This window comes from Antennarius striatus, chromosome 14, assembly GCF_040054535.1.
Source record: "Antennarius striatus isolate MH-2024 chromosome 14, ASM4005453v1, whole genome shotgun sequence".
Lineage (NCBI taxonomy): Eukaryota > Metazoa > Chordata > Actinopteri > Lophiiformes > Antennariidae > Antennarius > Antennarius striatus.
The window spans coordinates 19,385,169-19,399,998 of NC_090789.1; the positions used below are offsets into that span (position 1 = coordinate 19,385,169).

The 14,830-nt window shown below is 44.7% G+C and overlaps 1 protein-coding gene across 1 annotated transcript; it reads right to left on the minus strand.

Annotated features, from left to right (window-relative positions):
* Positions 1-465: 465 nt before the first annotated feature.
* c14h6orf136 (chromosome 14 C6orf136 homolog) lies at positions 466-12,688 on the minus strand. The gene is made up of 7 exons (XM_068332389.1): positions 11,997-12,688; positions 8,809-9,021; positions 7,254-7,907; positions 5,429-5,517; positions 5,149-5,349; positions 4,495-4,564; positions 466-2,779 (listed from the first exon to the last, which is right to left on the minus strand). Exons 2-7 carry the CDS (start codon positions 8,905-8,907, stop codon positions 2,588-2,590), a joined length of 1,305 nt encoding a protein of 434 aa, XP_068188490.1. The 5' UTR covers positions 8,908-9,021; positions 11,997-12,688; the 3' UTR covers positions 466-2,587.
* Between the last annotated feature and the right edge of the window lie 2,142 nt (positions 12,689-14,830).

The window sequence follows — 14,830 nt, forward strand, 5'->3', positions numbered from 1 at the left end:
CACTTCGGCGGCTGGATCTAAACTTTGAACTTCAGACTACAAATCCATCAGGCCTTTCTGCCAGTCTCTCTCTACCTCTCTCTGTCACCCTGTTCCTATCTCTATTGTGATTCCTTTCCACTCAACCGGTCAAGGCGGATGACCGCCATCCAGGGTCTTGCTCAGCCCTCCAGAGTCTGGGTCCTGGCCGGAGTTTCTTCCTCAATGAGGGAGTTTTTACCCGTTGCTGTCTCTTATCCTCGCTCTGGAGGGCATTGTTGGGTTTCTCCATCTGTTAAAGCGCTTTGAAATATCTGCTAATGTGATTCAGTTTTATAAATAAAAGTTGATCGATTGATAAAATAATAAAATTTGAATATTTTCTGTGGTCAACATGTGGTTCTATTCTATTAGCTGATTTATGACATGTATTTTAAGACTGTGACCCAAGACCAGCCTGTGGAGTGTAGCTGTCTGTGTGTTGAATAAACAAAGGTCATCTTTAACTCATATAATAACTTTATTTTATTAACACAACCCAAATCCACACGGTGCAGTAGTACAGGAGGAAGAGAAGCAACACAACTGTGGTGTTTGTGAACAGACACAACCATCTATTAGGTAATATTCGTTCCATGATGGATGGCTAACACGATGCCAGAATTCAGTTCAGCATGTACAGCAAAGAAGACAAACTGTCCTGATGATGGACTCAGTCTCATTTAGGGACAAAGGATTCAACACACTAAAATGCATGCCCAAACGTGTCTCTATCCACAGCGGGGAGCAGTCACTGTCATCTGTCAAGGTAGCAGGTACATAATTCTTCTCTAACATTTCTGTTAGAAGGATTGCACATTTTTTTCCTTAATTATGGGAAGAAATTCAAAGCAACTGCCAGCTATTGTTTCTTTCTCCAACTGTAAGGGGGTCTAACTGATGATAGAACATTTAAGATTTGTCAGAACAAAGGTGAGAGAATCAAACATCTTAACACGTGGAATCGGGTTTGGTTCAGGTTTGTTAGTTTTATGAAAAACCCCACGTTGCTAGTTTTGTTGTAACTATGAAATTTGTTGCAATTTTTTTTTTAAGTGATTTCTTTCGGAGAAATATTTCTGACGTAGAATTGTTTTTAGCTTCACTAAAATTAAGTAAGGCATTTATTGACAACTGCAATGTTTGCATCTGTGGTCTCGTCTTTATCTGAGATAAAACACTAAAAACCCACTTAAGGTCCTCTCAGTGAGAGTCAATGGTCTGTAAACTGTAGGGACAAAACCTCGACACTAATCTGAACACAGATCTGATGGCTGAGATGCTGTGTGTGTGTGTGTGTGCGCGTCGTCATACAGTCAGATGGCTTCACCTCCTACGATTAATGAAGATAAGGAAACATCCATGCTAATTTGTCCAACCTGATTTTCAGGTCACGTGGACTCTTGGAGTCTTTCTCATGGTGAGCCAGTTTTTCTCTCCCATTAAACCGATGGACTTAAATTCTTTTTCTTTCTTTTAAAACTTTGTCCTACCAGCGTCCTATTACAGCTGTAGGACACCACCACCTGATCCTGATGATGAAACATGTCTTTACTCTTTTGTCACTTTTCAGGTGACTCTTCCTTTGGACGTAACTGATCTAGATCACTAATCTTCAAAGTCCTGTAATCTGAGTCCAGCCAGTGCTAGAAGTGGTTTGGTTCCATACATTCAGTGATATAGAACCACATATCTACATAGAGCTGTATGGAGCTATGATGTTGTTCGTCAGTGTTTCTTCGCATGGAGGCAAGATCAGCTGCTACATCAGTTCCTCTACATCCACCAATAGCAGGACTTTTGGTTTATCTTTTGGGTAGACTCGACACAGCAGGACACTGACACACATGAAGACCATCTACACAGCCCTGGTTTTAGGAAAGCATACCTTGTTGGTGCCCCCTTTGTGCAGCAACACAGACTACGATAGGAGGATGATAAAGCGGGCTGCTACCATAACAGCAGGGTGAGGTGGGATATTTACAAATGAATTTAACATTTGGGGAATGGCTGAATAAAAATTTGTTCAGATCACTGTTCACCCGTATCCCTAAATTACAGCCAAGAGGGCAGCTGAACATCAGTCTGAAGCGTTGACACATCTCAGACTGATAACACCAGCAGACTGGAGATTGAAATCCCATCTTCTTGTCTCTTTGGGGACGCAGGCTTCATGTAGAAACATCATGAGAAGGTGTGTGATGCTGCTGCTCTTTGACACGAGTGGTTTTCAGTCATATTATGTACTAATGTTAATGTTATGAAGCGCCAATCAGTTGAATCTTGTACTCAACTGGGCAAGCTCAGATTCTAAACTGCAGTATCTGACATTAAAAGTGGACCTTTAGAGGACAGCTCTTTAAGGAGATCTGTTTGAAATCATCCCAGTCTGGACAGAAAAAATGAATAGACACCATGTCAACGAACAGCTACAAGTTCTGGTAGAAACAGACGAGAAGACGAGCAGGATGAAGTCTGGACTGAGCGTCTAAATCAGAGCCAACAGCATGACTTTGACACGCAGCCAAACCTTCCTTTTAATGCACTCGGAGAGTGAAGGAAACGTTCGTCACACAGATCTTGGACACATGGCTGAATCCTCCAGCCGCTGTTCTGAGGTCAGTTTGGGATCTCCTTGAGTGAGGACAGAAGGGAGGATCAGATGGAGAGCAGGTCGTTCCTCCTGCAGCCCGAGGGCAACCAGAGCCCCGATCATGACATGAGTGATTCTGGAAAGGACGGGGGGCTGAGCCGGCATCACCTGCAACCCACACACAGGACGTTAAACAGCGATGTTCACCTGAGTGAGCAGTGAATTGAAAAAAGCTGTCCCTCATTTTACATCTGTGTCCACCTTTGTTTCCACAGCTGCATGTTGTTTTTGGCGTTTTGACAACATGCATGAATAAATCTGATATCGTACTGACTCACGTAAAGCTGGGCTGTGACAGCATGGAGGTATTTTTACTCCAGTCCCGCTTCCAAAGGTTATGTAAACTAACAGCCCACATTCAACAATATTTTACCGTTTTAGGGTAGAACTGCGGCGCTATCCTTTGTTTAGCAATAGTTTTAATCCAACCTCAAAACACATTTGACATCGCTTCTGGTAGACGGGTACAGTTTATCAGAGAAAGACGACAGTTTGCAAGATGTGTTTCAGCAACAACCCTGTGGAAAAGACGACACAGCTGGTAGACTCCCAACCCAAACATCCGTCTTCAGATAGAAAACAATTCCCCTTTTCAGACCTCATTCTGGTACACATCATCAACGACTCCAATAACTCTTCTTGTCCTTTTCTACGTCAGCCTACCTTCTTCATCCTCCTCTCTAAAACCAGCTGCTTTCATATCTTCCTCACTACATCCATCCACCTTCTCTCTGGTCTTCCTCTTGTCCTCTTTCCTGGTAGCTCCATCCTTATCACCCTCATCACTAACATCCTCAACATCTCTACTCTGGATGTGTCCAAACCATCACAGTCTGCTCTCTGACTTTGTCTCCAGAACATCTCACCTTGGTCGTTCCGATGAAGAACCCATTTCTGATCCGACCCAACCTGGTCACGCCTGGAGAACCTAAACATCTTTCCACTTCCTCCACCTCCACTTCCTGTCTTCTTTTCAGCGCCACTGTCTCTAATCCGTCCACCATGCCTGTCCTCACCACTGTCTCTAATCCGTCCATTATGGCGTCCTCGTAACATCGCGCCAATGTTTGTTTCTTGTTGGATCTGCTAGCTTGGGAGTTTCAATTGAGCAGTAATGTATTTTGTGTTAGCAGAGCGGCCCCTTTAAGGGGGTAGTCATGTGACCAAAGGAAAGCATCTTGACAACAGAGTGACTCATAGACAGATGTGGAGGAGAGAATCCACTCACTTAAAACATCGTTCTGAATCAGATGAGAAATAAAACAGAAATAATGGAAGTTCGACTGACCCAGGGACCAGTACCGGTCCACGGACTGGGAGTTGGGGACCACTGGTCTAACACGTCTACCAGGCTTGTAACTGCTCATACAGATTAACAAACAAAACGTAAACAAACCTCAGTCTAGATTTTCGGAGTTTACCTACCCTCAACTTTCCTTCCATGTGTTTCTGTCCTAAACTCAGATTCCTGAGTTTAGGACAAACTTCAGTTTACATGACATCTACTTCACTACCTGCAGTTTACCAAACCAAAATTAACCTAACCTCACCAAGTTCAGTAACAGAATCAGAGACCGTCCCGTTTCCAGATGGATCGCCTGAGGTGACCCACCAGTGACCGCCTGAGGTGACCCACCAGCGATCGCCTGAGGTGACCCACCAGCGACCGCCTGAGGTGACCCACCAGCGACCGCCTGAGGTGACCCACCAGCGACCGCCTGAGGTGACCCACCAGCGACCGCCTGAGGTGACCCACCAGTGACCGCCTGAGGTGACCCACTAGTGATAAATTAATGGGTACAGAGTGATCAAACATACTTTACCTTTTCAACTTGATGACAGTGAATGAGTCCATCCTGTCCAATGTAGAATGTAGAGAAGGCATCAAAGGATCTGGAACACATGATACGTGTGCAACGTGACGTACAGCTTGTTCCAAATTATCAATAAAACGTACAAATGCACATATAAATACCGAACAATGCATATTTAGTGCTCCACATTTAAATATGCAATGTGTAGCACTGAATAGTGCTACACATTCAGCTCCACCAAGATAGGGTTGGTTGTTCTTGGGTTGGTCGTTCTTGGGTTGGTTGTTCTTGGGTTGGTCGTTCTTGGGTTGGTCGTTTGTTCACATTTATTTCCAGATTTGTACAAACCTGTTAAGCAGGTATTGTGGTCTCATTGTTGTGAACATCAAGCAGAACCCAGCAGATGGTTTGAGCTGGTCCTTCACACTGTGACACTAGTGTTGGTTCATTCAAAAACTCAAACTGGTTGAAATCTAGTTTCACAGTTAAAAACTCTACTGATGTCACAGCCAGAAGCCGCTGGTGTTCCTCACACAGCAGGTAGTTCAAAGACATCAGGACTGTGAGTCGGCGGTTCTGAGTGGCCTAACATGTGGTCCTAAAGATATGTTCCTCATTGGAAGCCTCCAAACGATCAGAGGACCATTGCAACACGTCTGTTACCTGAACAAGTTGGATTTGTCTTTCTGGTAGAAGCGCAGCAGCAGAGAGTGCATGGGAATGCCCCTGACCCTCCAGCGCGCTTTAATGGTCCCCTGTTCTACGTGTGAGGTGAGTTTGAGGACCTCCAGCTTGGCCATGGCGTACCAACACAGACACAGGAAGTGCCACAGAGAGAGGTTGAGTCGATACATCATGATGCCTCTACAACAACAACAAACAGTCAGATCACAATGGAAGAGGACAATCAGGGTAGTGATGAAGTGGGGTCACCGTCGTTCACCTGGTCTTGGTATTCAGGAAGCCGTTGATGAACTCGATGTCACTGGAGTACATGGAGTAGTCGTGTTTCCTGATCAAGATGTTTGGAAGCTGAAAGTAGACAAAAAACAGGTGGTGGACGAGAGCTGGAGATGAGCCTGGCGAACAGCCGCTAACTGTTAGCAGGTGGCTAACATCCTGCTACAATGGCTGCCTGCTTCACTTCCTAATTCTCATTACAGCGCATCCTCTTTCCTCATAGTCAATGTGTTCCAGGAACCACGCGTGATTAACGAATTCCGCAATATAGGGACAAACTATCTTATTATTTACGGTAATTTAAATGTTTATGAACCCCCCCATACTGATGGGGGGGTTCATAAACACCTTCCATCTGTATTACCTTTTTCCCCACACTCTGATAGACTGTTTAAAGCACGAAACTCAAAGACTGATGGAACGTAGCACACTTTCGGATGCAGTCAGCCAATACAATGGGCGTATGGTATCACGTGACTGCCGACCAAATATCCACGACGAGGTGAAGTCGCGAGTGCTGATGCGCTAATTCGTGAGGGCGCACTGTACTGATTTTTAAAAAAAATTAAAAACAGAAAAGTTACAGTAGTAAGTTATTTGACATACGAGTTGTCACTCTGTCCATATTTTTTTTCCCCATATGAGATTTGAGTCATTCTTGAGGACACCAACACCCCATTGGTGTCGGCGGATGGATACATCAACTAAAGCCGGGTCTCGTTCTTTCTCTTAAAGGGGCGGCAGCAGCTCCGTCCACTAAGGCCCCGTCCGCAAGTCGCCAGATCTTTTTGAAAACAAAACTCTTTTGTTGCGGTTACACCTTTCATCCACACGACAACGCAGATGTCCAGGACGAACGAAAACGTTGGCCAAAGTGAAGTTTTTTGAAAACACCGGGTCTGTGTTGTCTTGTGGACGCTGTAACCAAAACGTTTTCTATCTGGGGGGCGTCTTCCTGCGACAAAAACCACTGTGACGTTAGTGTGTGTGACCCGTCTACATGTACACACAGAGGGGACCGGCTATTTTCTGACAAATAACAGCTTCACGTCGAAGACGCGTCGATTAACATGATTGACAGTAGGATACACCTCAACGGACTATGAGTCATAAAGTGTATTTACTTATTCTTTCATTCATTCTCGTTCCTCGCCAAAGACACCAGCTCTGGGTCAGACTGGGATGCGCTGCCCCCTGGTGGAGAACTGTGATGGAGGTCGTCCCCAAGGAGGAACGCCGTGAATTTCCACACGTCCCGGTCCCGTTCTCTGAGTTGTTCTGCTAAGAAACGTGTCAATTATTGCACTTATGCAGCTACGTGCGTGTGGACGGAGATATTTTCGAAACGCTGTCATGTTGACGCAAATTTTTTTCAATGAGGGGTTAAAAGAAAATCAGTTTTCAAAAAGATCCGGCTACTTGTGGACACGGTCTGAGTCTTAGGCTGGGGACCGGTTCAAAGTGGTTCAAAATGTTCGGAGTGTAAACTGGTAGTTTAACAGCGTTGATTTCTTCTTTTCTTTTCTTACAACGAATTAAAATGATTTTTGTAGTTTTAAATGTTTTACTTGGGAGTTCAGTCACAGAGCGGATTACACTTGTATCTCGAGGTAGTACTGGTCCAGTTCAAATGTAAGTATTCACTCCCACCACTGCTGCAGCAGTGTTTACGTGGCAGATATTTTTTTGTTGCTGTAATTCTGTTCAAAATCTCAAGCAGAACTTTTGAACAATGACCGCTGATGAGTTTACGACACACCTTGTGACGTGAGAACTTGGACTCGTCCTAACAGAGTGTGCTTCCTTACCTCCACCCTCAGTCGTTCGTACATCATGGCCATTTGCTCGGCTCTCTTAGAGTCTCTTTTACTCTGCTTCCCGTCCGTTTTCCCTGCGTGGCTGCAGAGAGAGAGATGGAGCAGCAGACGCCAATCCGCTGCTTTGTGGTCCAGTCCAACATGTTGCCTGTGTTCCAGCCTCCCGCCGGGCTCTGTGCCCGGGCAGTGGAAGCAGTAAAAGTGGGAGCCGTATGTGAAGGGTGCCGGACATCTCTCCGCGTCAAACAGAGTCCTGAAACAGCCGTGCTCTCTCTTGAAAAGATCCACCCCTTGTCTCCTGAAGCCGTCGATGCTGATGTCATCCTCTCGGCTGCCGTCCACCGTCGTCAAGGGAAACGCAAACTCGGGGCTCAGAGCGAGGAGTCCTCCTGCTTCATGGTGGCCGAGCAGAGAGATCTCCAGCAGGGTGTGGAGGCCCTCACGCTCGCCCTGTCGCACCAGCACGCACACACTGAGGGAGTCCTCCCGGCAGGAAGCTGCTTCCCGAGGCTGGGGGGCGCGGTGGAATGGGTGGGACAGCGCCGGGGGTTTAACTGTCTGATATCTTAAGGTGTTAGGGGGTGCCAGGGCCCATGATAAGCTGCTCAGGGTGCGAGTCTGGCTGAACCAGTGCCATCCCACCACCTGAAGGAGGAACAAGTACTCAGGTTATAACTAAAAAAACCACCAGAATAACAATGAATGAGCTGGTTACAGTTGGCAAGTGTCTACGGTGTGTGTGTGTGTGTGTGTGTGTGTTTGGTGCAACGACAACATCCTGCCTGCCTATGTGATGTCATTTCCTCTCTATTTGGAGTTGTATTTAAATATGAATTTATAATGAGTCTGTATTTAGATGTGTATACAACATGTGTACACACACACACAGACACACACACACACACGTTGCATAAATTAGTTTTAAGGATTAATTTATTATTAAAATTATGACTTTTTATTTTTAATTAATTTTATTATAAGAACTACAGTGCGCCCTCATGCATCAACGCTCGCGACTCAACCTCATCGCAGATTTTTGGTAGGCAGTCATGTGATACCGTACACACATTCTATTGGCTGACAGCATCCTGAAGTGCGCTACATTCCGTCAGTCTCGGACTTACATGAGACACAAAGCGCTTTAAACAGTCTACCAGAGTGTTTTAAAGGTAATACAGAGAGGTGGTTTAATATCAGTATGGGGAGGGTTCATGAACATTTAAATTACCGTAGATAGTTTGTCGCTCGATGGCGGAATTCGTTAATCGCGTGCGGTTCCTGGAATGCATTAACCGCGAGGAACGAGGGTGCACTGTACCATTATTTTATTTCATTAATTTTATTATAAGAACTATTGTGCTCTCAGCCAACCAAAAAATGTTGTTAAATGTTCCCAGGAGATAATCCTATTTCATAAGAAACTACATGAAGAAAAAACAAATTTTCCTGTGTTTCTTGCGTATTTTCATGTATGAGAGTAAAACAAACAGACCACAGGAAACGGTAACATTTGTGACAGGAGAGCACGTTGGAACCAGGGGATCACCTGACTGAGAGACCAGCTCCGTCTCCTGATGGGTAACCTTCTGCTGTGGCTGCAGACACAACTCACACAGAAGGCCAGACCCCCTCTGCTCACAGCCATTCACCACAGGGGAAGGGGCGACCCCAGTCACCAGCTCACCATTCCCCAGAGTCTGAAGGCGCCGCAGACAGACGCTAATCAACCACGTCCAACAGCAGGTTCACCTCGACGGACCTGAAGGCACAGACGGGATAGAGCTGTTCACCCCCAACCTGCAGACACCCCGGACCCACTCACCTCATTTATCTGAGCAAACCCCCCCACATGTCTGGAGTGAAGTAGAGTCCTGAGATACAAGCTTCTCCACATACGACTCATTGAGATACGAGTCGTCCATATTTTTGTTACATAAGACACTCGATCGAAAAATCCAAGTTACGCTTCGGGACACTGCCGCTAGTTGGCGGATGGATACATCAGTGAGACCAGATCTCGTTCTTTACCACGTGTTGGCGGATGGATACAACATCAGTGAGACCGGATTTCGTTCTTGTTGGTGGAGTAAAGACGTAGGTGACTCGTGACTTTTGCTTTTCATTCTTAATCATTGTTTTGCATAACTTAAACATAATCATACAAAGATAGAGTCAGCATGTCTATTGGGTGATAAAAAAAGTGTTTTCATAATGTAGGGGGTTTGGTGCTTCTTTACGAGGGTGGAACATATTAAAATGATTTTATTTACTTAAATGGGGAAATGTGGTTTGATTTATGAGTGTAGTCATGAACGGATTAAACTTGCATGTCGAGGATCTGCTGTGATGGAAAATGTCATTAGATGTAATTTAACATCTCTATCTCATGCACTGCTGACAGGACAAAGTCACAGTTTGAGAAAATAAAATGTAATTCTGAACATTACCTTTCGCAGCTTTAAATATTAAGTTGAAGACTGAATTGACATCCTATTGGTAATAATGTACAATAGTAAATAAAGGACCTTTCTGTTCTGGGCTTGCGCTAGCCATTAGCCACTTCGCCATAGGCAAAGTAAATTCCAGATTGGCTAAGAGGTTTTTAGCCTGTGTAGCCACAGTGGCGTTCTTATTTTTAGGGAAAAAAGGCTAAAACTTTTTCGCTCGCTCCGTTAGGCTACTTCCTAGCGAGTGGCGCTAGCGCCTGTACTTCCGCTAGTGAACGGCGCTAGTGACACTATTTCCGCATGCCGACGGAATTTAGCCGAAGCATGCCGACGGAAATAGCCAAAGTGACCTGAACGCTCCCGAGACACAAATGCACTCGGGTCATGACCTCCTCTCGTCCAATGAAAAACAAAAATAATGTTTTTTTTATAAGCTAAACCCGCGAATTGGTGTACGACAAGGAGAGGACCATCGATCAAAAGAATCCAGTGTTTTCTAGTAGAGTTTGTGTTAAAGTCCTCATTAATAAACAAATGGTGAATGCTGAGAGGGGGGGTGAGTGGAGACAGACCGATCAGAAGGTCAATGAAAGATATTATCAATACTTGTTTGTAGTCTTAGACTTTTGTTCCCTCTGACCAGCAGGAATAACCAGCGATGATGTAAATGTGTTTTCACCTCACTTGATATTTTATATACCTTTTTAAATTGAAATGAAAAATCATGTTGTTGAATTAAAAAAATAAAAATAAAAACTATGTCATACCAATGGTGTTGGTGGTGGTCAAAGTTTAAATGTCTTCTAGTCTCAGTAAACTACCAGTAAACACTGAGTAATATTTAGTCTGACTGTATCTTCACAGAGTGAATGAAGTTTTCAATGGTTGAATCTCACATTCATTCCTGCATAAAGTAGGACAGAAATAAAGAGAGTTCAGCTTCAGCTGTTGGCTTTAGTGGGTTTTTGGAGGTTAACTAAACAGAAGATTTTGCCCTCAGAATGCAGGAAAAACCCTTTTTTACTGAAAAATTTCCAGGGGGAGGCCCCCCGGACCCCCCCAGGGGGGTGTCCGCCCGTGCGCCACCGTCTTGGACAGAGTGTGACTTTTTGTGGATTACTCAATTCTTTCACACTGAGCCACAGAGGGTAGTCACACCAGCTCCTGGTGCAGGACCAGCTCTTCTTACTAGTCAAGAAGCGACTGCCTTGCAGCGAACCACAACCGACCCGCATGAAACTGAAGCGATGGGTCGATGGTGAAGCCCCGGTGATCTCATGTGATGGTGAAGCCCCGGTGATCTCATGTGATGGTGAAGCCCCGGTGATCTCATGTGATGGTGAAGCCCCGGTGATCTCATGTGATGGTGAAGCCCCGGTGATCTCATGTGATGGTGAAGCCCCGGTGATCTCATGTGATGGTGAAGCCCCGGTGATCTCATGTGATGGTGAAGCCCCGGTGATCTCATGTGATGGTGAAGCCCCGGTGATCTCATGTGATGGTGAAGCCCCGGTGATCTCATGTGATGGTGAAGCCCCGGTGATCTCATGTGATGGTGAAGCCCCGGTGATCTCATGTGATGGTGAAGCCCCGGTGATCTCATGTGATGGTGAAGCCCCGGTGATCTCATGTGATGGTGAAGCCCCGGTGATCTCATGTGATGGTGAAGCCCCTGTGATCTCATGTGATGGTGAAGCCCCGGTGATCTCATGTGATGGTGAAGCCCCGGTGATCTCATGTGATGGTGAAGCCCCGGTGATCTCATGTGATGGTGAAGCCCCGGTGATCTCATGTGATGCATCGAGTGAACCAGATGACAACACTTAGTCTCCTGGGAGGAGGCCAGAGCACACATGGGTTCGAATGCACCGAAGATCACCACTGATCCTGTTAGTGTCATCACTAAAGGAGCACAAGCGCTTTGAAATGTCTGCTGATGTGATTAAGCACTGTACAAATAAAGCCTGATTGATTGATTGATTGATTGATTGATTATTCATCTCAACCTGGTAGTTCTAGTCACAGCTACATGCTAACAGCACACAAACAACACTGAATGTAGAATCAGTAAGAGTTTTGCAAATATATCGAACAGATATTAGATAATGTTGCTACTGATGATGCATGCAGTAAAGTTAGGGTTCACACCCACGGTCCTGTTTGGGGGTGACGAGTCTTTCCGTGTCTCCCCTTAAAGCTGCCATTATAGGACATCCTGCAGCTTTAGCTGCTAGCGTTAGCTAACTGTGCGACCTAGCTACCGACTCAGTAGACGCCGTTCTGTTACCTTCAACCGGTCAAAGTCGCTGACATCAAGCTGCAAATGTGGTCCGGGTGGAGTTTCTTTGTTTTTCACCAAAGTGCAGACAGGTTGTTGCTGGTGACGCTAGTGAACACTGGTGAACCGGCTAGCAGGGCGACATTGAAGCTCTCAGCCCCGTGTCCTTGCCGGCCGCGCGAGCTTCTCTCGGTCTGTGCTGCGTTCACGGCCGCAGGAAACGGAGACACCGCTGACGTCACTGAAAATGCTGCGTTTAGGACCGAAGGAAACGGCGCCACCGCTCACGTGATGCTGCGTTCTATTCTACAGGGAACGGCGCCACCCGTTTTCACTAAGCTATAGAAACCTTAGCTAAGTCAACCCAGAAATTAGGGAAAACCAGGGTTTCCGGTTTCTCAAAGGGAGGTACCTTAACCCAGAGTCAGAGGACTAAACCTAGCCTATTTCACAAAGCAAGATAACTGAATCTCTGGGTTTGTTACCATAGTAACAGACTCTCTGGATCTAAATCCTGTGTTGGTTTTACCAAAGTTCAATTTTGTAAAAAAAAAAAAAAAAAAAGCTCTATATTTTAAAGGTATTTTAGAGGCTAACATAGCATGTCCGTTAACTAACATCTGTCCAGGTCATGTGTGAGGCTGCACACTACATTCCTGATGTGGAGGCAAAGTGGTCTGGGTCGGTTACTGGCTCACGGATGTGTGGTCTTACCTAAGCAACAGACTGCAATGTGGTCAGTACGCCAGTAGTAGTAGTAGTCAGTAGTAGTAATAGTCAGTAGCAGTGATAGTCAGTAGTAGTGGGTAGTAGTAGTGTTGTAAAAGTTTGAAAATTTGTTTTGTTGTTTCCGTCCTTAAATCCACTCTAATATATCCACTATATATCACAGGAGACTTTGATGTCGTTGAGACTTTGATGGTCTTTCCTGGGGGACATGGGTTACCCATGGCAACTGAGGCTGCTGTCCTCTGACACTGACCCAGGCCCTCAACAGAACTTCAACTGGGTTCACTGCAGTTGAGGTTCTATTGAGGGCCTGGGTCAACAGAACCTCAACTGCAGACCAGACACTGGAAAGCTCGTTTCCAGTGTCTACGTCACCTCAGGACAACCCCTGACAGGGCCTGTGATATAACTGTGCTGTTCTTCGTACTATTGACTCTATTAGAGGAGTACCATACATGTGTATCATGTGACTAAAAGAGGCAGAAAATAAAACTTTAAAGCTGTTATAAGCAGTACAATTCAACAGCTATTGATGTAAGAACTGACGCAGTTTGGGCTATTATCAAGGAAGAGCTTCTTATTCATCATTATGGTGACCCGTCGAATCGGGCTTCTATTGATAATGGCTTATTAAAGTCGTGTCACACCTGCTAAACTGCGGGTCAACTTACCCTGGGTTGATAAAACTAACCCTGAACAGCCTTTGTGAAACCGGAAACCCTGGGTTTCCAGGCTCAGGGTAAATCAACCCAGAGCCACAGGTTTTACTCAGGATTTGTTAACCCTGCTTGGTGAAACAGACCCCAAATAAAGACTTCCAATATGAGACGTCCTCCTCCATCATGAATCTAAAGTCTGCCGACAGGTAGAAGTTGTCTTGAACCTTTCTTTGAGCAAAGGTACAAAGAAGTCTTCAAGTAATGTTTCTTCTATTTTCTACTATTTGTGGGACCCCTGGTAGAAAAAAGTAGCTTATTTAGAAGTATGATTTGGACCAATGTTGAATAATGACGTGGGCCTGCCCTGAATTTGGACCATAGTGTTAAAAAGTAATCAATAAAATGCATTGAGTCTTAAGGATTGCCATTTCCATATGTGATAGAGATATGTTATTTAAAGAAGAATGAATCTCTAGATCACTATGTTTCAGTGTCACTCATATCCCAACAACTGTCAACAAATATAGTAAGGTAATGTACAATTATATCTAAGGGGAAAAAATATCCAGATGTGTAGGGCAACTGAGAGAACAGAAGCCTATCTGAGTTGACTTTGAGCAAATCACATTGCATCACAAGACCACATAAAAAGACAGACAACCATTCAAAGTCACATTCACACCTATGACCATTAGAGACACAAATTCACCTCTGATGAATGTCTTTCTGGTGATGGGAAAAAGCTGGAGAACCAAGAGAGAACATGCAAAGTCCTGTCTACCGATGGATTTCAACCCAGAATTTTCTTCTTGCGAGGCAACAACACGACTGACTACACCCCGGAAGGGAAAAAAGGACATCAAATTACACAGGATATACCTCAATCTAAAAAAAAAAAAAAGACAGGTAGTTGGAGGGGATCACACTGTTTTCTTACAGGTAGTCTATCGTCTACATTGCTGCTCTAACTTTCATCCTGACCTGAATTGTCTTCAGTCTCCATGTTGGTGAATGTCTCCATGAACATGAATATGTTTAAATGCTTAGGCCTTATATATTGCTTAATACATTTTTTAATGTTAAAAAAACCAACTTTTTTTAATGAATCACACTATATATGAAGACTTTATCAATAAATATACATTTGACTTAATTATACCCTCATTTTGACGTGCTGCTTACTTTGGTTAGAAAAAGTCTGCTTGACATTTATTGCTGTCAAACCTGCTGTAGGTTAAATATGCTTAAACACCAAGCCTCCACCAAACATCCCATAATGTCAGGTTAGACGACCGGCAGGAGGAACCAATGAAGCGACTGCGTTCTAATCATAGATCCCGCCTCAACAATTTTTCATACACTGTCTGTGATTGGCTAATATGTTGTAGTTTGGTTGAGCTATCAGCGGTTAAGGTTGGTTTGTATTTGGTACAGGATGAGAACGTTAGCCAATCA

Bases quoted from the DNA above. Each gene is read 5' to 3' on its own strand.
- c14h6orf136 (XM_068332389.1), bottom strand. From the start codon at position 8,907: ATGGCTGTGAGCAGAGGGGGTCTGGCCTTCTGTGTGAGTTGTGTCTGC. The intron at 5,518-7,253 runs GTAAGGAAGCAC...GTCTACTTTCAG, and splicing joins ACGAACGACTGAGGGTGGAG to CTTCCAAACATCTTGATCAG. The intron at 2,780-4,494 runs GTAAAGTATGTT...TGTGGGTTGCAG, and splicing joins ACTGTCATCAAGTTGAAAAG to GTGATGCCGGCTCAGCCCCC.